Source organism: Canis lupus, chromosome 33 (assembly GCF_011100685.1).
Source record: "Canis lupus familiaris isolate Mischka breed German Shepherd chromosome 33, alternate assembly UU_Cfam_GSD_1.0, whole genome shotgun sequence".
NCBI classification, from domain to species: Eukaryota; Metazoa; Chordata; class Mammalia; order Carnivora; family Canidae; genus Canis; species Canis lupus.
The window spans coordinates 17,155,227-17,176,400 of record NC_049254.1 but is presented as its reverse complement, the minus strand read 5'-3'; the positions used below and the strand labels follow the sequence as shown (position 1 = coordinate 17,176,400).

Sequence of the window (21,174 nt, the reverse complement as noted above, 5' to 3'; positions counted from 1 at the left end):
TCAGCACTGAAAAGTTTAAACAACCACAGACCGGCCCAGAAGAATGTCACAAGGTCTACGAGGTCAAGTACACACAACACACTTCATGCACACAGAACCCTCTTGAGACCTCACTTGGACCTAGTAACTCTTAGTTTAGAATATTTTTAAACAAGGCTTGATATCTGGTTTCTAAAATCATAAAAAAGAAAGAAAAGGTTGGCATAATGACAAAGGCAAGAATTGGCAGCCTAGAGCAAGAGAGAAGGAATAAAAATTATAACAAATCAAATATCTCAAATAGCACAGCAGTTGGAGGCCATTTAATGAGACTCAATGTGAATTATTATACCTCAAAAACAGGTCCTTGGAGGTTCATAATTAGGGTTCAGTCTTTAAGACTCAATATAATTACCTTAAGTTTTCAAATAAAGATTGAACAAGGAAAAAAAAATCCAGATGAAACACTCCTATAATCACAGTTTAGCTAGAAAGTCTACAGAAATTATAGTGAACCACCCTTACTCTGCTTGGTTTCCACACTAATGAGTTAAATAAATCTTTGGCATCTATTCATTTTATACTTGTAGAAGAGTTCTGTTATTTTTTTGAAAATTATGCTTTGACATTTTGGAGGTGCCTGTGAAATGTCCAAGTACACTCGTCTTGTGGAGTCCATTAAATTGCATTGCTCACAAAATAGATCTCGGAGGCTGGAAACCCAGGCGCAGCTTCTCTCAGCCCCTGGAGTAAATCCCAAATGGCAGGAGAACTTTACCTTCACTGACTTTTCACAAACTTTTTTGCAGTTTTTGTTTTCCTGGCTGTGCTTTGTTTTTGTTTCTGATTCTTGGCTAAGTTTGACCAGGGTTTTGGTTTGCATACAGCCAATATCTCCACTGGTTATCTCCACTGGTGGCAGCAATGACTAGGGATCTGGTTTTACAGTCTGGTCACGTGTAGTTCTCCAGGTAGAACTGAAATTTAACCTTGCTCAGGTGAGAGGTGACAGAACATTTGTGTTTGCTGTTGTTTTAATGTGTTGGTTATTTTTCTATCTGTGAGTTCAACTCAGGACAGTATTTTGTGCCCAGTGGAAACGTGAGCAGTCTCTTGAGATATGGAACCATAAAATTTTATGTTCCAGTGTTTACTTCTGATCTGTAGCTGAAGCTATAGAACTAAGCTTTAAGTTCTTTATCTGAGTCTCTGTAGCTGAGGGGAAAAAAATCACTGGAATGAGTGAAGTATTTTCCTACTTTCTGAAGATAATAATAAATTAAAATAAAGGCCTTCTGCTCTGATTGGTTTAGGAATTAATAAGCATTTAGATAGATAGAAATCTAACCTTTCCAAATTTCTAAAAAATAAAATAAAATGAAATTCTAATAATTTAAAGAAAAAGAACTTTCTCATCAAAAAAAGTGCTGATTTCAGAAGCATTTGTTTCCCTTAGAAAGCAAGTTTATGTGAGCAAAACAAACTCACGGACAAGTCAGACTGATTTGACAATCTGGTTTAAAAAACAGTTCTATGTCTTTTGTTTTACCAGTGTACAGTATAATACATGTGTAATTTCCTAATTTTTAAAAGATTTATTTATTCATTGGAGAGAGAGAGAAAGAGAGAGCACGAGTAGGGCAGGGGTTGGGGGCAGAAGGAGAGGGAGAGAATCCCAAGCCGACTCCAACTGAGCACAGAGCCCAATGCGTGGCTCGATCCCAGGACCCTGAGATCAGAGTGGAAACCAAGATGCTCATCTTTGACTACGCCGCCCAGGCGCCTCTGTAATTTCATACTTGAAATAAGTTTGGATTTATTTTATCATAAAGAGATTAGTTTATCTGGATTTTTAAAAATATCATATCAGTTTACTGAAAAGATAAGCTAAGATTACTTCATATAATGTTTAAGCTCAACAAAAACATAAAAGTTGTGCTCAACTAAACAGAATTATAATTGTGACACACGTTTTTATATCAATAGTAATTATGTTCTATGATGTGTCAGTTTAAGCATAATTTTCAGTATCTTTAAATTATGTGCTTTTGTCTTACTGCTTTTGTATTAAAGTATCCTGTCGTTTCAGGATTGAAAGAGGACCATAAAAAACAAAAGTCGGTGAAAATTTAAAAATTGTAGGTTTGCACAAAGGGAGCTTTATCTGACTTGGTTTATAATACTTGCAATAGTAGGTCTATAAAAATGCAATAAAATGTTAAAATTTTGGCAAAGTTTGGACAACTTTGATGGGTTTATTCATAAAGTAATTTAAAAAATGTAATGCATGACAAATACCCTATTAACATAAAACTTAAATGTGGTTATGTATATTGAAATGATAGATTGATCTTGGAGAAGTCAGCCTCCCTTACAAAAGGTAATAAAAGGTTATTTTTCTATATAATTTCCAGAGAGTAGAGAGGTTCAGTAACTCATGAGAGTAACTTTTTTGTGCTTTGTGCTAACTGGGATACATCCCTGAATATTTAAAATGATGTTTTCTAATGATTTAAGATTTATTGTTTATTATAAAATAATATTTTTAATTATTAAATAAATAAATATTATTTATTTACTTTATAGAAAAAGAGAGTACTAGAGAGAGAGGGAGAGAGAGCAAGCATGAGTAGTGGGCAGAGGAATGGGAAAAGTAGGTTCCTCACTGAGCAGGGAGCCCCATGTGGGACTCGGTCCCAGGACCCTGGAATCGTGGCCTGGGCCAAAGGCAGAAGCTTAACCGACTGAGCCACCAGGCGCCCCTATTATAAAATAACCTATTATTGCTTTATTAAGAAGGAAAACTGAAAATATTCATTGTTGTCATGTAACCACAAACCTATCTTTGTCATGTAATGAAATTTCCTCTAATTATTATTTTTTTGAAGATTTTTATTTAATCACAAGAGACATAGAGAGAGGCAGAAATCTCCTCTAATTAATATTTGACTCTGCCTTCCCAAAATCAGACACTAAATTCAGAAGAAAAAAAAAAAGTTTTCCAAGATATTTTTTATACCTGAACCCTCTTTAAGTTTTCCCAAAGGACCCCCGGGCAAGTGCAAGATTTGTTCCTTCATCCTACAAAAAGAAGGATGTTACAAATAATTAGGTTTGCTCTGTCCTTCATGTATGACTAGCTCAACACCATCAAAAACTGCACAGGAAGATTTGTCAAATCAAATGAGAAGCTCGGCTTTCCCTAGGCTAATTTTGTATGGATAAAATATGATAATAGAAATAAAGTGGGCAACCCGGGTGGCTCAGCGGTTTAGCGCTGCCTTCAGTCCAGGGTGTGATCCTGGAGACCCGGGATCGAGTCCCATGTCAGGCTCCCTGCACGGAGCCTGCTTCTCCTGCTGCCTGTGTCTCTGCCTCTGTCTCTGTCTCTCTCTCTCTGTCTCTATGAATAAATAAAATCTTAAAAGAAAAATAAAAAGAAAATTCACAGATTGCATACTTTACAGAAAGGTCCTGGATATATGTCAACGGCCTCACTCTCTGTGTGACTCATTCTTACCTTCCCAGGAAACACTGATGAAACAAGACCAATGTCTTATGCCCTGGCAGAGGATATTAAGTTGCTTTCTTGCTGATTACCATTCATTAACTTAACCACCGATTAACCATAGCTACTTACTCTTATCCTCACCAATGGTCTCTGCTTTCCCTCTCATATTAGCCTAGACACTCTGCTCTGAGTTATAGACTAGAATGTGCCTGTAACAAAGAAAGAGTCTCAGAGCCTGGTGGTTAGAACTTTACCAGATACTTTTTCTTCAGTCTTGAGATTTCAGACAACAGACTTGTGAGTAGAGGCTTCTGGCCTGATCCTGCATAGACAAGCATGAGACAGTAATAGGTGGCTAAATCAGATTCTCGGGACTTCTTCTAGTCCACAAATAGATGCCTTCATGAAATCAAATTAATGACCCAAGATGCAAAGGAACATCAATTAATTATACAGAACTCAGCAAACTGACACTGGAAATCTAATATCCATATGTCTTGTGGAAAACCATTGGCATTATGTGTAATGTTCTACTGTGGGGAAAACCTCTAGCATTCATTCTCCATCTATCTCTAACCCTCAATTTAGTTGACTCTGATTCTGCAAACTAAATGAAACATTCTTTCAATGGTATCTTCTTCTCCTTGTCCCTCAGAATTCAGGAAGAAATATTTTTCTAAGTCACTGTATGTTTCAAAAGCAGTAACAGTACTTGCATAGGCTCAGTAAGAATCTATCTTCCCTTTTACTGGGATGCAATTAGACAGACTAAGCAACAGAGGCCAAACCCAGAGTGTCATATTTTAAAATAAACCTCATTTCATCAAATATGACAAAGCCCATTGTTGAGCAAAAAAAAAGGTCTAACTTCGTATTTGGAGCCAATACCCACAAAGTTCTCCCCAGAAATTAAACCAGGACCTGTTTGTGACTTACAAGGCACTGACTTTATAGGCAGTGAAGAAGGTCACCTCCCAGATTGCCAGGAAACTGGAAAAAATGACAAATTCACCAACACTTAAAAGTGCTAAAGATGAAACCTGGAGGTGGTTTTCGAGGTTGGTTTCCCTGCCCTTGAAACAGAAGAGGAAAAAAACAACATCTCAGGAAGATTGCTGGAGTGAGGGAAGCCATTGAAACGCTCTCCAAGATTCCTTAATAAATTATCCGATATAAGTTAATTTTCTGGCTTCATTAATAATAGTCATTCAGGAATGAAAGGTACAGCATAGGGAATACAGCCAATGGAATAGTGTTGTGTGGTTGTATGGTGACGGATGCTGGCTGCATTTGCAGCGAGCACAGCATAAGGTACAGATTTGCAGAATCACTATGTTGTACACCTGAAAATTAATGTATCTAGTGTAACACTGCATGTCAATTATACTACAATAAAAAAAAAGAGTTGTTCAGCACAGTGTAGAGCCAGATTTGCTATCCAACATACAAGAAGGCTTTTTCATATGCTAATTAAAACTTCTCCTAAATTTATGTCAATGAGTCAAGCCCAAACACAATGCCTTTCTGTGACCATGAAAAATTCTCTGGAGATTACTTACGATAACAAAGGAAACTGTCATTTTGGAGCACCATCTAACAGACCCACCCAAGGACTACAGAATTCTCTAAGGGTATGCGCATTCGTTTTCATTCACTATTACTGAGTAGGATATCAGAAAGGATAGATATTAACTTATCAAAAACTACGAGTGATGCAAATGATTCTTCTAAAACTCCAAGAAATCTTAATCCAGTATACTTCCTTTTAGCAACTGAAATGCTTTCGGTACTCTTATACTTTTGTAAATCAGCTTTAACATCTTGCTGCAACCTTCATTAAGGAACAACTCATCATTAATGAATTAAAATAATCTCTGACCCTGTACATCCTAAAAAACAAATAGACAAAAAAAAAAAAAAAAGTCTCTGCTTAAAAGAAAAAAGAGGGATCTCTGGGTGGCTCAGCCGTTTAACGCCTGCCTTTCACCCAGGGTGTGATCCTGGAGTCCCAGGATCAAGTCCCACATTGGGCTCCCTGCATGGAGCCTGCTTCTCCCTCTGCCTGGGTCTCTGCCTCTCTCTCTCTCTGTGTATCTCTCATGAATAAATAAATAAAATCTTAAAAGAAAAAGAAACAAAAAGAATGCGGTAGTTTGTCCTCAATCATTAATGGGACTCTCAGAGGATGTTTCCTCCCTTCTTACTATTTTCGGTATTTCTCACAATAAGCATAAATCCATTTTAAATAGGAAAAGACAACTCAAAACATTTTTCCGGATGTATAGTTGGGTGTCACTGCATGTACGAGGAGACACTGCTGACAGGCGTATGGGGCCGGGAGGGTGTGTGTACATGCACAGTGCAGAAAAAAAAGGTTGAGCCACACTTAGCCAACCTTTCAACTTTCCAGACCACTTGCAATACAGAACAATTTACTGCCTAGCTGCCAATGAGTCACGATTTCACTGATTATTTCTACCAGACCATGCACATGCACACTTGATGGCATCGGTAATACAAAGCAGTGTCTACTCGTAGTCTTAAAAGTCTCTAAGGCTTCTAAGAAATTCAGTAAAGGCTCTCTGTGTCTCTCATGAATGAATAAATAAAATCTTAAAAAAAAAAAAGAAAAGAAAAAAGAAAAGAAAGAAAAGAAAGAAAAGAAAAGAAAAGAGAAAAGAAAAGAAAAGAAGAAAAGAAAAGAAAGAAAAGAAAAGAAAAGAAAGAAAAGAAGAAAAGAAAAGAAAAGAAAAGAAAAGAAAAGAAAAGAAAAGAAAAGAAAAGAAAAGAAAAGAAAAGAAAAGAAAAAAAAAGAAAGGAAATTCAGTAAAGGGCAGCTCAGGTGGCTCAGCAGCCCAGGGCGTGATCCTGGAGGTCCGGGATCGAGTCCCACGTGGGGCTCCCTGCATGGGGCCTGCTTCTCCCTCTGCCTGTGTCTCTGCCTCTCTCTCTCTCTCTGTGTGTCTCTCTGTGTGTCTCTTATGAATAAATAAATAAATCTTCAAAGAAACAACTTTAAAAAAAAGAAAGAAAGAAGAAAGTGATGATGATAAAATTCAACATTAACTATCCCATCCTCTTGCTCCCTTCCAGAAAATCCATGTTTGGGCAGCCCGGCTGGCCCAGCTGCCTTCAGCCCAGGGCGTGATCCTGGAGACGCGGGATCGAGTCCCACGTGGGGCTCCCTGCATGGGGCCTGCGTCTCTCCCCCCCCCCCCCCCCCGTGTCTCTGCCTCTCTCCCTCTCTCCGTCTCTGTGTGTCTCTCACGAACAAATAAATGAAATCTTTGAAAGGAAATTCGGTAAAACCTGCAACCGCTTTGTCAGGTTCATCGAGCATCTGCACCTGGGGACCGTGCAGAGCAACTAAACAGAACACGAGGTACGGGTGGGCCTTGCGGGAGCCACACGTGCCCGAGAATAGCGACCGGGGAAGGGGAGGGGCAGCGGATTTCTAGAGGGGCCGCGGGGCGCGGCCGAGGCGGGGGGGGGGGGGGGGGACCGTGGGAGCCCCACAGCCCCGCACACATCCTCGGGGCGCGCCTCCGCCTCCGCCTCCGCCTCCGGGACGCTGCTCAGGGAGCGGCCGAGGCCAGGTCGGGCGCAGAGGAGGATTACCAGTCGCTCCATCTCCTGCTCCCTGAGTCTCTCCTCCCTCTGCCGCCGGTGATAATCCATGAGGTCCTCGCGGCCCGAGATGGAGCTGATGCTGCTCTTCCTCTCCCGGAGGGCGGGCTGGGGCGTCCCCGCGGCCTGGCGGAGGCCGTCGGGGTCGGGGTCGCGGTCGGGGTCGGGGTCGGGGTCGGGGTCGTCCAGCTCGGCGGAGCCCCAGGAGAGGTTCCTGCGGGCGGGCGGGGCGCAGGGGGCGCAGGGGGCGGCCGAGGCCAGCAGCATCTTGCGGGCCACCCGGGGGCTGGCGGGGATGCTGAGCGTGGAGCTCGCGTACGGGGCGCCCTCGGCCGCCGCCGGCCTGTAGGGCGCGGGCCCCGCGCTCCAGGAGGAGAAGCTCAGGTAGCCGTCGTGCTCCGCGCAGCTGGGGGGCGGCTCCCGGTCCCCCGGCCTCGTCCGCCTGGCGCCGCCCAGCGCGGCCCGGGGGGGCAGGCTGAGCTGCGGGCCGTCGGCCGCCCTGTGCAGCCGGGGCAGCGAGCGGCTGTGCGCCCCCATGTGGCCCAGCCCGCCCCCCGCCGGCCTCCGCGCTCGGGGCGCCGCGGCGTCGGGCGGGGGCTCCCGGGGCCGGCCGGGCCGGTCCTGCAGGCCCATCCTCCGCGCCTGCTTGGGGCTGGACGGCATGCTGGCCGCCCCCGACCCGGGGCCCGCGGGGCCGCCTCCGCTCCACGCCGCCTTCCGGGCCTCCAGCGCGCCCAGGAGGCACACGTTGTCGTGGGACTTGTTCCTGGGGCTGTACTTGCAGTAGGGGGGCCTGTCGGCCAGCCGCAGGGGCCGCTCGGGGTCCGGCCTCCCGGGGGCACAGGCGCCCAGCGGCGGGGCGGGCGGCCTCCCCGACCCCGACCCCGACCCCGACCCCGCGCCGGGCAGCTGCCTGCCCCCGGGGCCGCGGGCCAGCGACGGGCTGCTCCGGGCGCCGCTCCCCAGCGGGGACGGGCTCCTCCGGGCCGGCAGCGGCTGCGACAGGGTCAAGTACGAGCCGGAGTAGTCTCCGTTGGCTTTGAACCTCAGACTGGAGGAGTACTTCTTGGGGCTCAGGCTCTCCATCATGGTCTGGGATCGGTCGTCGTCGTCGTCGTCGTCCGGGGAATTGGCCCCGAAACCCGCCTCTAGGCTCCCGTTTTGTAGATCGAGCTGCTTTTGCACGTGGCTAAGCTCTGCCATGGTCCTGCTGGAATCTGGAAAGGGAAAAAAAAAAAAAAAGAGTTGGGTTGTATTTAGCAAAGATCGAAAAAGTGCAAGCACTGGCCAGCTGACGTCTGCACAAACAGCCCTGCGGGCTGAGCTGATGGGATTAACCAATGCAGGCTCTTGTTTTATTAATAAGTCCAGTAAAAGTAAGGCGAAATGAAGAGGCGTGAAGAACACCGATGTGGGATGCTGCATGTGCAAAAGAAAAGCAATCAAGGGGATCCCTGGGGGGCTCAGTGGTGGAGCACCTGCCTTCCGCCCAGGTGTGATCCTGGAGACCTGGGATCCAGTCCTATGTGGGGCTCCCTGCATGGAGCCTGCTTCTCCCTCTGCCTGTGTCTCTGCCTCTCTCTCTCTCTGTCTCTCATGAATAAATAAATAAAATCTTAAAAAAAAAAGAGAAAAGAAAAGAAAAGAAAAGAAAAGAAAAGAAAAGAAAAGAAAAGAAAAGAAAAGAAAAAAGAACTCAAGAGGCCACTGATGATATTTGCAAAGGACAAGTCCCTAACAAAGTACAGGTGAGGCTGGTCCATAAGAAAGACCATTTCCCGTCAGTTGTTCTGGTCCTTGGGGGACCACCTGCTTCCTGAGTACCAGGAAAACACCCACCATGGCGACGCAGTGCACCCTCCTTTGGGTGTCTCTGCTAGACTCATTAACTGCTCAGAAGTAAAGTTGTGCAGAGACAAAATTCACATTCTGGCACACAAAGAGAGTCAGTTTCCCATTAGACACTGATCGGTATCATGAGGGGCAGAGGATGACTATGAGAGTTCCCTTCTCAAGAAAGAGGTCATAAAGCTCCTGTACCCATCAGAAAAAGTCAGGTCAATGAGGAAACAGAGAAAAGAGGGTTCCCAAAACCACTGCCATATCAGGGTCAGGAGGCGGTATTTAAAACCTGAAACTGGAGGATCCTTAGGTTCCAGGTATCCTAAATGAATCATGCTCATCCTTGATCTCACACTCTCTCCTCTTGTGGAAACACTTTTCTCCCTCCTTTGTACCCACCCGAACCCACCCATCCTTCATGGCTCAGATTCAGATTCTATCTTCCACGCTTACCATTTATTAGAAAAATGTGTGCACCCAGAAGAGTATTTTTGGACTCTAGTTTGAATTACATTAACTTAAGAAACTAACGTTTTAGGTTATGAAAACATACTTTAAGTTCAAATGATCACTGCAAATGAGAAGGCTTGCATTTGTAATTGATAAAAGTATGTATTTTTCAGATTATCATCAAAGCAAAATCACAGTTTAAACATTCTCATTGAACTCATGCACTGCTGAGACCTGTCCAACACCTCAGGCCCCTTAGATACTAGTTATTACATCCTGGTCTTGTATCAATAGATGAGTAACCAATTTTATAACGTGCTTGTTCCTGAAACTAGGTCACAAGTTCAAGGAAGAGGGGTAGACAAAGTATTCCCACCTCATCTCCAGCCTCTCCTGACTCCCACAGACCCATTGGTGAGACACTCTACGAGCACTAGTTTTCAATTTGTCACAGCCTTCCCCCACTGTGTCCTATCCAGAGATTGGGGACTTTGCCTTGCTTGCTCAGCTTTGCAGACTTCCTGGGCAGATTCAGACAGTATACTAGGGAACTGCTTCCTATCCAGGCTGGGGCCAAGAAACAATCTGGGTACTTAAATCCTAGTGATGGGCTAAGTATCCATCCTCTTGTAAAGCTCAGCTTGCCCCAACAAGCTCTACCTTGGGTTCCCTACCCTCCAACCCAAACCCCCGCCCTGATGAGCATGATTATCTTTTGGAGTAAACCTCAAAAAAATTTTTTTGAGATTCTCCCTTAGAACTGCCTCCCAGATAGAATCTGGTCTTGCCATCTGGCTTTTGTCAGGTCTTTCATTCTTCAGGGACAGGGCCATCTCTGCTCCCAAGACAAAGTCATAGTCAGCAACTGTCTATGACCACCAGCTATCACCTTGAAAACAACACAAGTCTGGTTTGAGACTTACCTCACTCTGCCCTCTTGGAGGACTGAAACGAAGATGACCTCGAGTCATGATCCCCTCTGTTCTCAACTAACTGAGTTGCTTTGACAGTTAAGGGGTGGGGGGGACACTTAGTGTAAACTACTAGAATATAATCTGTAGCAATACTTTTTTAAAAAAAATTTGCATTTACTTTATTTTATTTTACTTTTTAAAGATTTTACTTATTTATTCATAAGAGACACGGAGAGAGAGGCAGAGACACAGGCAGAGGGAAAAGCAGGCTCCCTATGGGGAAACTGATTGTGGGACTTGATCCCAGGAAGCCAGGACCACGACCCGAGCCAAAGGCAGACAGACAGTCAACCACGGAGCCACCCAGGTGCCCCTATTGTATTTTATTTCTGCTTTATTGAGGTATTACTGACAGATAAAATTGTAAGATATTTAAAATGGACATTGTGGTGATTTGATGTACATACATGTTGTGAATGGATTTTCATCATCTGGTTAGTTAACACATCCATCGTGTGTGTGTGTGTGTGTGTGTGAGAGAGAGAGAGAGAGAGAGAACATTCAGGTTATAAATGACTTGGTAAAAGAGTATAGACTTTCAGCTATAAGATGGATGTATGAGGATCTAATGTAAAATATGGTGACCACACTGTAGTTGAAAACACTATTATATAATTGAAATTTGCTAGGAAAGTAGAACTTAAATGTTCTAATGTTCTCAGAAATACTTCATGCATAAGTTGATTAGGCTCTCATTTTTCCTAAGCTCCTGTACAACTGTTGAGCCAGATATTAACTCTTCTTAAAAAGGTTCTTGGACGACTAACTTAATATGTAAATATTTGACAACTTCAGCATTTTCCCCAGCTCTTCTTAATGACTCGGGCAAAATGTTAATCATGCAAGTGTAGCCATTCCGTACTCTAAGTGTCTGAAAAACTACAAAATCAAACACAACGCATTCCCTAATATGAGTAAACAGAGTGGTTACAAAAGAATTCTCAGAAGTTTGCTGAACACAGCCTGTACAATAATATTAGCATCCTCGTCTCCTAAAAAATGTGGTTAACAGGATGCATATTTAACTTGGTTCTGCTTATCGTACAGAAAAAAATTAAAATCCCAACAGAAAGTTCTAGATACTTTAGTCACTAAATGGTTCTTGGGTGCCTACCGTGCATTGGATATTGATTCAGGTTTTAGTGTTGCTCACTAACATTCCCGTCCTCTTCTCATAAACAAAGAGGTGTTTCCCTTCTGCACCCCTGTAACATTGGGTATGGCTATGTCTCTTGCTTTGATCAAGGAACCATGAGAGAAAGTGACATGTCAGTTCCAAGCTGGGGCATGATTCACTCTTTCCACCCACCCACCCCCACGATAAGATGACTAGCATGCATCCAAGTTTGTGCAGACTTTATTAGCCTATACCCGTCAATGGGGACGCTGTGAAACAGGACTCTTGCCAACCCAAGATTGTCTTAAGCCACTGAGATTTGGAAGTTGTTTGCTACTATGAAGGTGTTAATCTTCCTTAAGTTCTTACCATAAACTAGGCTTTCAGCTGGGCACTGGGAAGCACGTGGTCATATACCACTTCCTGCCTTTACACAGCTTACAGTCCAGAGGGAAAGACACTCATATGAACAAATGATTGCCATACAGTGTGACACGCGCCTTAATAGAGAAGTGACGGAAACACTGGTAAAGGAGCATGGAGGGGACTAACCCAGTGAGAGTCAGAATCTGTGGAGATTATGGTGCAAAGAAATGACAATAAAGTTAAATCCACTGAAGGAAAGGGAATCTGATGAGTACTACCCAATAGCAGCATAAGGCTACTTTTACATTCCATGATTTTATGAGTATAAACAAAATCCCATTCATTTGGGGAATATAAATAATAGTGAAAGGGAATAGAGGGGAAGGGAGAAGAAATGGGTAGGAAAAATCAGAAAGGGAGACAGAACATGGAAGACTCCTAACTCTGGAAAATGAACTAGGGGTGGTGGAAGGGGAGGAGGGCAGGGGGTGGGGGTGACTGGTTGGCGGGCACTGAGGGGGGCACTTGACGGGATGAGCACTGGGTGTTTTTCTGTATGTTCACAAATTGAACACCAATAAAAAATAAATTTATTATTAAAAAACAATAAGCAAAATAAATAAAATCCCAAGGCCATTAGAGGTCAGACTACTGGCACATGCAGCAAACGTCCTGTCTCTGACTGAATTAATAGCAAAACATGGGTAAGGAAAAAGAAACGGTTATTTTCTATATTATGGTCCTTTTTGAAAAAAGTCTAGCATGTAACTCTTCCGGGATGAACTATAATAAACATGCATTTCTCTCTCATAGTGATCTAAATCCTTTCCCATCTCTACCACCATGTAAGATATGCCCTCAAGAGTCTGAGCCCTTTGCCTACCCTAAGAGTGGCTTAAATTGGCAAGCAATTTCCAACCATTTAGGATATTTTCGACAAGGCTACAAAAGGAAACCCTTTAGTGAGATATTAGAATAGACAAGAAAAGAATTAAAGTCAGTTAGTGGGGAGACTTCGGTTTTAAGATAATGTATACAAAATGGGAAACAGAACTAAGTTAGAAGAATTCCCACAATGTGCCGAGACAGCAATCCAGAAAGCAAGCCAAAGCACACGTGATTAAATAGAAGTCAAAAATTAAACAATGAGCCCAAACACTACATTTTAAATATTTACTCTGTTAACAGCACAGAGTTGAAGGGTTTAATACATCATGTCAAAAATGGATATTTAAAAGTTTAATTTCTTAAAGGGCATAGTTTTTCTGTTTTCTCTTAATAAAAATCAGTCAGTTCACTATGTATAAAGCAAATAAATTCTACTCTGATGTGAAAAAAAATAGTTTAGTTTTTGACACAGCCATGTAAGATAATGATGTCATTTTAGATGATAAATACATTACTACACTTGAACTTGTTTGCAGTTGCAAATGCTACTTAATCACCCAAATAAAATACTAGCAAATTCTCTTCTCTCTTCATTTAGGCAAATAAAACTAGAGAGTATCAAACTACTACAGGTTTCTTACTATCTCACAGGGTGGTAACATTCGATACCGCTCTCCACCTCACACAGGCTTTTTAAAGAAATCAAAAAGTATAATTACTGAAACAGTTTGGTTGGCCAAACAAAATGCAACACCAAAATACTGCAAAGTAGTACCTGCTGAAGGATCAGCTTTGCAGACTCCAGGGAAGGAGACAAGAAGGACACTTGCAAATAAGAAGTCACATCTGAGAAACGTGTAACATTTCTCTCCCAGGCATTCTTGAAGGGGAAAGTTAAGCATGATTTGGATGTAAAGACATTCCAGAGACTATTTGAAGGGATATTCGCGTTTGATACCCCCGTTTTTCAGTTCAAACTCCCTGGCTCAGTTAAGGATACATAAAAGGTTGTACACTTAAAAATGTATCATCAAACTACAAATATGGAACTTCCTCATTTTCCCGAAGCTTAGTTTACCTGCCCCAGCTGAGTGCCATGTGTGTACTTGTCCCAACTCATCTCTCTTGCTCCCACCAACCAATTCAACTCAAAAGGTAAAGAATCCGCTTTTGCCTCTACGGACCGGGGAGTGACAATCGTGGTGCGATACCTCTTTCCTTCCCTACTTCCAGAGTATTCTTTTCATTGCAGATGAGATTACATGAGTGGAGGCTTAGAAAGGGGGAACAGAGAATGGTAACCAGCACGCACTCTTTAGGAGGACGTGAGGGTGAGCAAGGAGGGGAGAGGCGGGAGGGTGGAGAACACAGTGGAAGAGTTTGGGTTTGGTGAATCCCCCGGCAATGAGGGAAGGAATGCTGCAGACAGGGTGCATCAGGGGCCCCAGCTGGATTTAGGACGAGGAAGGGCGAGGGCGGTGGCAGGTAAAAGAAAGCCCCAGGAGAGGTGCTGCGGGGGTGGGAGACCAGAGGCAGGCAGTAGGGGGAGAGATCTGTGGTAACACGGGTAAGACGGGGGGCAGGCGAGGAAGATTCCGTTTCCAGCCTGGCTTCTTGGCCTACACCGATGTGTTTATTTTGGGTTTCCTATACATGTCATGTAAACAAAAAGAAGTCTCGGGGAAATTATAAAATAACTGCATTGTTATGGTGGCAGCAAAGGAGTCCTGGGGCTTTAACCCCTGCCTACGTTCCACGCGCATCCACAGAACGGGGGTGGAGAAGGGGAGAAGGCATCTGGTGCCCATCTGGAGAAGGGACAACAGCGGGAAGTCTAAACAGGAAAGGAGTTAATGTGTGTTGAAACGTTTGGGCTTACTTTCCAATCCATACATTTAATCCCCCCAGAGCTCTTGTTATTTTACCACCTGAAATGTACATCAGCTCGCTGTCAATTAGAAAATGCCAGAAGGCACGAAGAGGTGTCTGGAAGATAGCACAGCAGCTCACAGCGCTGTTTCCCCAGAGAAGATGATTACTTGAAACACTAATCTCGAGGATCATGTGGGTAAAGTTTCTTGGTAGCTCCTTCCCTCCTGGACACACGGTTCTGGCATCTGTTGTACAACAGAGTTCTCCGGCGCCCCTTACATTCAGTAACAATAGGGTGAAGCTGACCCCATTGAAACTGTGTCACCAGCAGTGAATTTACAGCACTGCAATTGCCTGAGCTGTAGGGATCTCCTTGGATTCAAGATGATGAAAACACGCCCAGAGAGAAAAGTCTCCAGAACCCAAGAGATGAAGACAAAGTCTGTGTCTCTGTGTCGTGGTGTGTCGCGCTGTGCTGCGCTGCACCGCATCGCGTGGTGTCAAGGGAGAAGGACTTACAGGCCTGGCCCATATAAACGCAGAACGCAGTTTATCCAGAAGCCCAAAGGGGTTTGGGGGAGTCCAAAATCATACGACGAGTTACATTGTCATTTGATGTTGCCATGTAGAGACTCCTCTCCGGGTCACCCAGAACAGCGGGACTAATCAGAGCAGGGAGCTGTTAGAGCAGGTGATGGAAAAGTAGAGATTGTTCCATATGAGCTGGGAAAAGGCGAGGATGTAGATTACAGGAGCAAACTCAGAAAAAAAAGAAGACCCTTCAAGATCAGGGCGGTTAAAATGTTCACTTTATAGGGGCAGCCCCGATGGCCCAGCGGTTTAGCGCTGCCTTCAGCCTGGGGTGTGATCCTGGAGACCCGAGATCGAGTCCCACCTCGGGCTTCCTGCATGGAGCCTGCTTCTCCCTCTGCCTGTGTCTCTGCCTCTCTCTCTCTCTCTGTGTGTGTGTCTCATGAATAAATAAATCTTAAAAAAAGTTTCCACATTATAGAAAGGTTTTGAGTCTACTGCGCCCTGCACGGGCCCCGGGAGCTGAGGGGCTGGCTCTGGGCGCCCAGGCTGTCGCAGACAGTGGCTGATGTTGGCGTTCAGAGCTCCCCCAGAACGCTGGTGGTCCAGGGGCTGGTCTCTTTCAGCGCTGATGTTTACAATATGGCAAGGCTATAAATAAGCACACACTGATGACATGTAATTGAATTCAGACACCAGCTTAGAGCAGCCCCTCAGAAGCAGTGCCATTCTTTACATGAATCCTGGAGGAGGGGTGTCCCTGCGGCAGCAGATGGGGCCTGGGGGGGGAGCTTATAGAGGGCGAAAAGGGAAAACCGGGAAATCTATGTCAGCCTCAAACTCCAAGCTTAAGGATGGAGAACAATGGATACAAACCCTCCCTCTTTTTCCACTAATCCCGACAAGAAAACATGATGGGGGGCGGGGGGGGGGGGAGGCTAATGTGAAGCTTTGGGAACAGCCACTTCCTTCTCTAGCCATCGTCTCCTTTCAGAACTCCCCAAGCAGCATCTCCCCCATCCTCTGTTAGCCAAACAGCATCCTCGATGAAACCTTCAGTTCTGCAGCTCTCCCGTTTGCAAACATACCCTCCTTTTACGCAAACATTTCCTTTCATCACTAAATCCTCCTCGGCCTCCTCCATCTCTGCAAACAAGCCTTAACCTCTCCACTAGGCCCCACACCCACTGGCAAACACCTGCTCCTGGCAAATATCCCCGGATCCTGTCTCCCCAACAGATCACCTCCTGCACAGTTAGTTAATGCAAGCATCCCTAGGTCATCCTCTCAACACTCATCTCACCTCCCACTTCCTAAACGCTGTTCCCTTAGCCTCCTGCTCCTCACGTGAGAGTTTATATCCCCGTGCAAAGAACAACACTTCCGTTGGTAACTAGTACCCTTCTTGTTCTGTCTGCGGATAAACACAGCAGCCAGTGGATTCCCACTCCTCTTCCCTTGCACCATGTTCTTTCATTTAAAGATCAGCCCGTTTGAACAAAATTGTTATTACCCATCAGACACACGTGCATAGGTTGATCATCTCCAAGGAGGATATTTTCACATCTACATAAGATCCCCCAAAAGCAGGGGGCACCTGAGTGGCTCGGTCGGTTAAGTGTCTGCCTTCAGCTCAGTTTGTGGTCCCGAGGTCCTGGGATCGAGTCCCGTGTCCGGGCCCCCTGCTCAATGGGGAGCCTGCTTCTCCCTCACCCTCTGCCCCTCCCCACTGCTTATGCTCTGTCTCTCTTCAATAAAAATATAAAATCTTAAAAAAAAAAGAGAGAGAGAAACAGTTCCATGGGAATAAATGTATTTTAATGGCAGGATAAGGAGGCTGTTTTGTCCTTGCAGATGGGACCTATTCACAGGTGGCCGTCTGTCTTACTGGGCGCACACATGCACACACACACAGACGCACGCTGGCCACATGCCCACAGCAGCCTGCAAGGCACGAAGGGTTTTGTGACTGCCAGGGGAGACTCTCCAGAACCCGGCAACTCGCGGCACCCTGGGAACCGGCCGGTGTCGAGGGGACCCAGGGCCAGGCTGGGGAGACAGGTGAGGCCCGCTAGAATGGCTGACATGACATCTCAGGACACCGATCACACAGTTTCCCCTCTTGGTTTGCTTTTGGCTTTGCTTTTGAAGTTTTGCTACATTATATTCTGAAGTCACCTAAGCAAAGAGATCAGGGAAACCAAGAAAGAAGCATCAAACACCACTGCAGGGAGGCCAGAGCACAGATGGGAGTGGTGAGCGATGGGGGTTAATGAGGACATTCAACGCAGATGGAAGAAGTGAGGACAGAAAGTTAAAGAGTTCCAGCTCCTTCTCATCATAATAAAGGAGTCTAACCCCACGCTACCGATCTCTTCGGTCATCTCTCGCTGTACTGAAGTCTAAGCTCTGTCCAAAAAAGAGCTCCACATGGTGTTCAAAGTTTCCTAAAAGTCATCACAACCAACAGCAATAGTCATATTTCAAATGAGGGTCTTTATCTCCTGTATCAGAGGCCACTTTGAAGTAAGTCTACAGTGTTTCGCAGGAATAAAAATCTTAGAGGACCTCAGCAAAGAGGGCAAAACATCAAATACGGGGATTTTAAAAAAAATCTGTGCTAGTCTCTTGAATAAGACTTGTTTTGTATGAACTTTGAAATATTCTTTAGACTCTCCAAGGAATTTGGCGGCATGTTTCCCGTGATAGCTCTCTGCAGCCAGTGAGGAAAGTGGGAGGGAGGCCACAAAGCACAAAACAACCTCAAAACACATATGGGCCATTCAAAATCCCTTCCCACTGACCAAATTCCTGACTTGTACCTAAATCCTCAAGATGTGGCTTTTATCAATTAGACTCACTTTGGTGTTTATACCACTATTGAAGTAGCTCAAGCAATATTTAAAAAAAGAGACAATATTAACCTAATAAGCATTTACATACATGTATTATAAATTAAATTCAACACAGTGACATGGCAGGAAAGGTCTGAAATTAAAAACACGCTGTTTTGATTATAGAAAATATGAGACCAAGGGAATAGAATAAACACCACAGAGATGCTATCACTGAAATCTAGAATACGGGAAAGGCTACAGAAAAAGAATAACCAATATCTTCAACCAGCATATGGCAAGGAAAAAAAAAAAAGAACAAGAAAGAGAGGGAGCTATTCTATATTAAAAGAGACTTGGGAGACATACCATGAAACGTAATGCATAGAACTTATTTGGATCTTGTTTTGAACAGTATTTAAAAAAAATTATGAGACAATCAGAGAAGCTGAACATTGACTAGGTGTGCTAATGATATAGTTGTATTTTTTAAAAACCCTAACTTCTGAGAGTGACATTTTAAATTATTTATGAATGAAATAGTACAGTGTTTAAAGTTTGCTCTACAATAATCCATGTTTTGGGGATAGAAGTAAGGTCTACAGATGAGGCAAGATTAGCCTTATATACGAAAGTTACATGAGATTTCACTTAATTATTCTGTTAACCTTTGTGTATGCTTAAAACTTTCCATAGTCAAATATTTAAAAAGTAAGAGTATGCATTTTTTAAATAAATATGAATAAAAATATATGAATATATACTGACTTAAAATTATACTGGTTCACTTTACAAGCCATGATGGGGTCATATCAGTGGCTCCTAGCTTATTTTCTTAAGTATGAAATACTAACCCTCTATCATATTGAATTAAACTCCTAAAAGCTGATATTTTTTTAAGTACCTGGGGGAAATTTGAAAAAAAAATGCATTGTCCAGACTGGCAAGTATCAGGCCGTTATATTCTGAATACTTAAAAGATAACACTAGGTACAGTAACTAAATTTCACCACTATGTGTACCCAAAGAAAAACCGTCTCTTTAGAAAGTTAAAGTGTAAAATTATTCACAAAAACTGCCAAACTTGCTATATGTTGAAGAATGTGAGCCTCAAAAAACTTTAACACACATACACACACAGACTCCTTATATATTTATGCTAAGAGAGACCGACATGCTTTGTAGATTCTTAAACTAGGTTACTTCCTCTTTGAAAGTGGGAAAGTTATAGGAAATTATAGACTCATATTTTCAAGGCTCCTTATAGAATCCTAAAACAGTTTCAGAGCAAGATAAAGATTTCTGAAATTTTTACCCCTTAAATCCAATGTTTCCAGATGTTTCTTTTTTCTGATCATTGGTATAATTCATCCCTGGGTTGAGGTGGTTCTGACTATAGACCTGGAAGCCTCCTCCCCTGTTGTGTGATCACAACAGTGAAGATAAAGACAGAGAAGTCAGGAAATAGCTAAACTGGGGATCATTACCGGGCGTGTGTACATCTTACTTCAGATCCACTTCCTGAAGCAGAGGGTTACTCTAGGAAAAAAGCATCCTTCAACTCAAGGCCAATTTCAGGGAAGAAAAATATTGACCCTAGGATCATATGGGGATAAAGATGCTCTCTCTTGATTCTGAAACCACCACTAGGGACTTGAATTGGAAGCTGAGGGCTTATAGGACCAAACTCTGATCTTTCCACTGCCCTGTCCACATTCCATTCTACTGATCAAAATACACTCTCTTAAGAGTCATCTTTTACTCTTCCAAAGTAACATTTCCTAAATCCCAAAATACTACATTCCCCATGCTCTGACCCAAAATTTATGAACTGGGAATAGTCAGAACACAAGTACGCTCAGGAGGGATGGAACAAACACAAGGTAACCACATCTTCCATAGCTGGGTTTTCCCCTTCAACTCAAAAATTGAGCAGATGGCTTTCAAAACTACCATAAAGTAAACAAAACAAAACAGTAATGATACAATCTCCCCGTTACTTAATAGTTGATTATGCAGAGTGGGTAATATAAGACACTGCTATCTTTGGACCGTTTATTGCTTGGAAGGGAAAGAGAAAGGACTTGAACCAGCAGGGGTCCATAATCAACTAACTAAATTCAATTTAATCGATGCCGTTGTTTATAACTCTGGCCAAAGACCTAATAAAGGAAATGGTTTCATTAGGATGTTATTTTTATTGTAATGGCCAATCTAGTACAAAGAACACTGGATAGGCTGCCAGGAACATGAGTCAGGAGACCCGTCCTAGTCGTGGCTCTGCCAAAATCACCAACTGAAGTAAGAGCTGGAGCAAGTCACTTCGCCTGTCTTCACCTTGTATTAGCAGAGGCTTCCCATATTTTTAAATGGTAAGGGTTTCTGCTCCAACTTTCTGGACTCCCAGAGATACTGGTTAAATAACACAGGAGTGCCAGCTCTACAATGCAGGAAATGGAAATGACCACAGAACAGAAACATGTTTTAGTGATAAGGTGGCAGCTACCTAATTGGGAAAAGCTTTCACCGGCGCTGTTGCCCATGACATTCCAAGGGCATGGTAAATTGTTTCAGCATAACATAGTGGGAAAAAGGCCTAGTCGGAGTTATGTTAATGCAATATAATATGGGTATTTGATTCAGCATGATGTATAAGAAATATTTGCTCTGCATTCCCATGGCTAGCAATTTCCTTAATAAATCTTAAGCTGTTTTTAAAAACCTACTTCTGCAATGACGTAAGCAGTGTGGCAGCCAGACATCACTTCCCAGTCTCCTCTGAGTATCTCTTGGCTATGAAGCACTACTCACGCTGGGTCTGAACTGGTCAAAAGAATGCAGGGGCAGGCTCTCCTTTGCTTTTACCTGCCTTTGTTTTAGCAGTACAGTGGTCAAGAAATATAGCTGGGAAAAATCTCGTAACCTTTAGCTTTTTGCTATTCCATATGTTAATTCCACAAGCACACCACCATTTGGAGAAGTCACATACAGTGTGTAAACCAAATATTCTAGGATGATCAACACTAATTTCCACTGAAGTCCAGAGTTAGCAGCAAGTCTTAGAAAAGACTGATCCTGCTTGAGGTGAAGATCTTAAATTTTGGCAGGCACGAACTTTTCCTTCCCCCTATTTTGTAAAATTAAGAAAAAGCAGTCCGTCTAATAAATTGACTTCCACACACT

The 21,174-nt window shown here is 43.6% G+C and overlaps 1 protein-coding gene across 13 annotated transcripts in view; it reads right to left on the bottom strand.

Annotated features, from left to right (window-relative positions):
- Nucleotides 1-21,174, bottom strand: part of PHLDB2 (pleckstrin homology like domain family B member 2) — a 217,085-nt gene that overhangs the window by 77,741 nt on the left and 118,170 nt on the right. For all 13 annotated transcript variants that reach the window (XM_038582793.1, XM_038582794.1, XM_038582782.1 and 10 more), the window contains one exon: nt 7,109-8,334. In XM_038582793.1, coding sequence (XP_038438721.1) covers nt 7,109-8,334 — 1,226 coding nt within the window. The remainder of the gene's footprint in view (nt 1-7,108; nt 8,335-21,174) is intronic.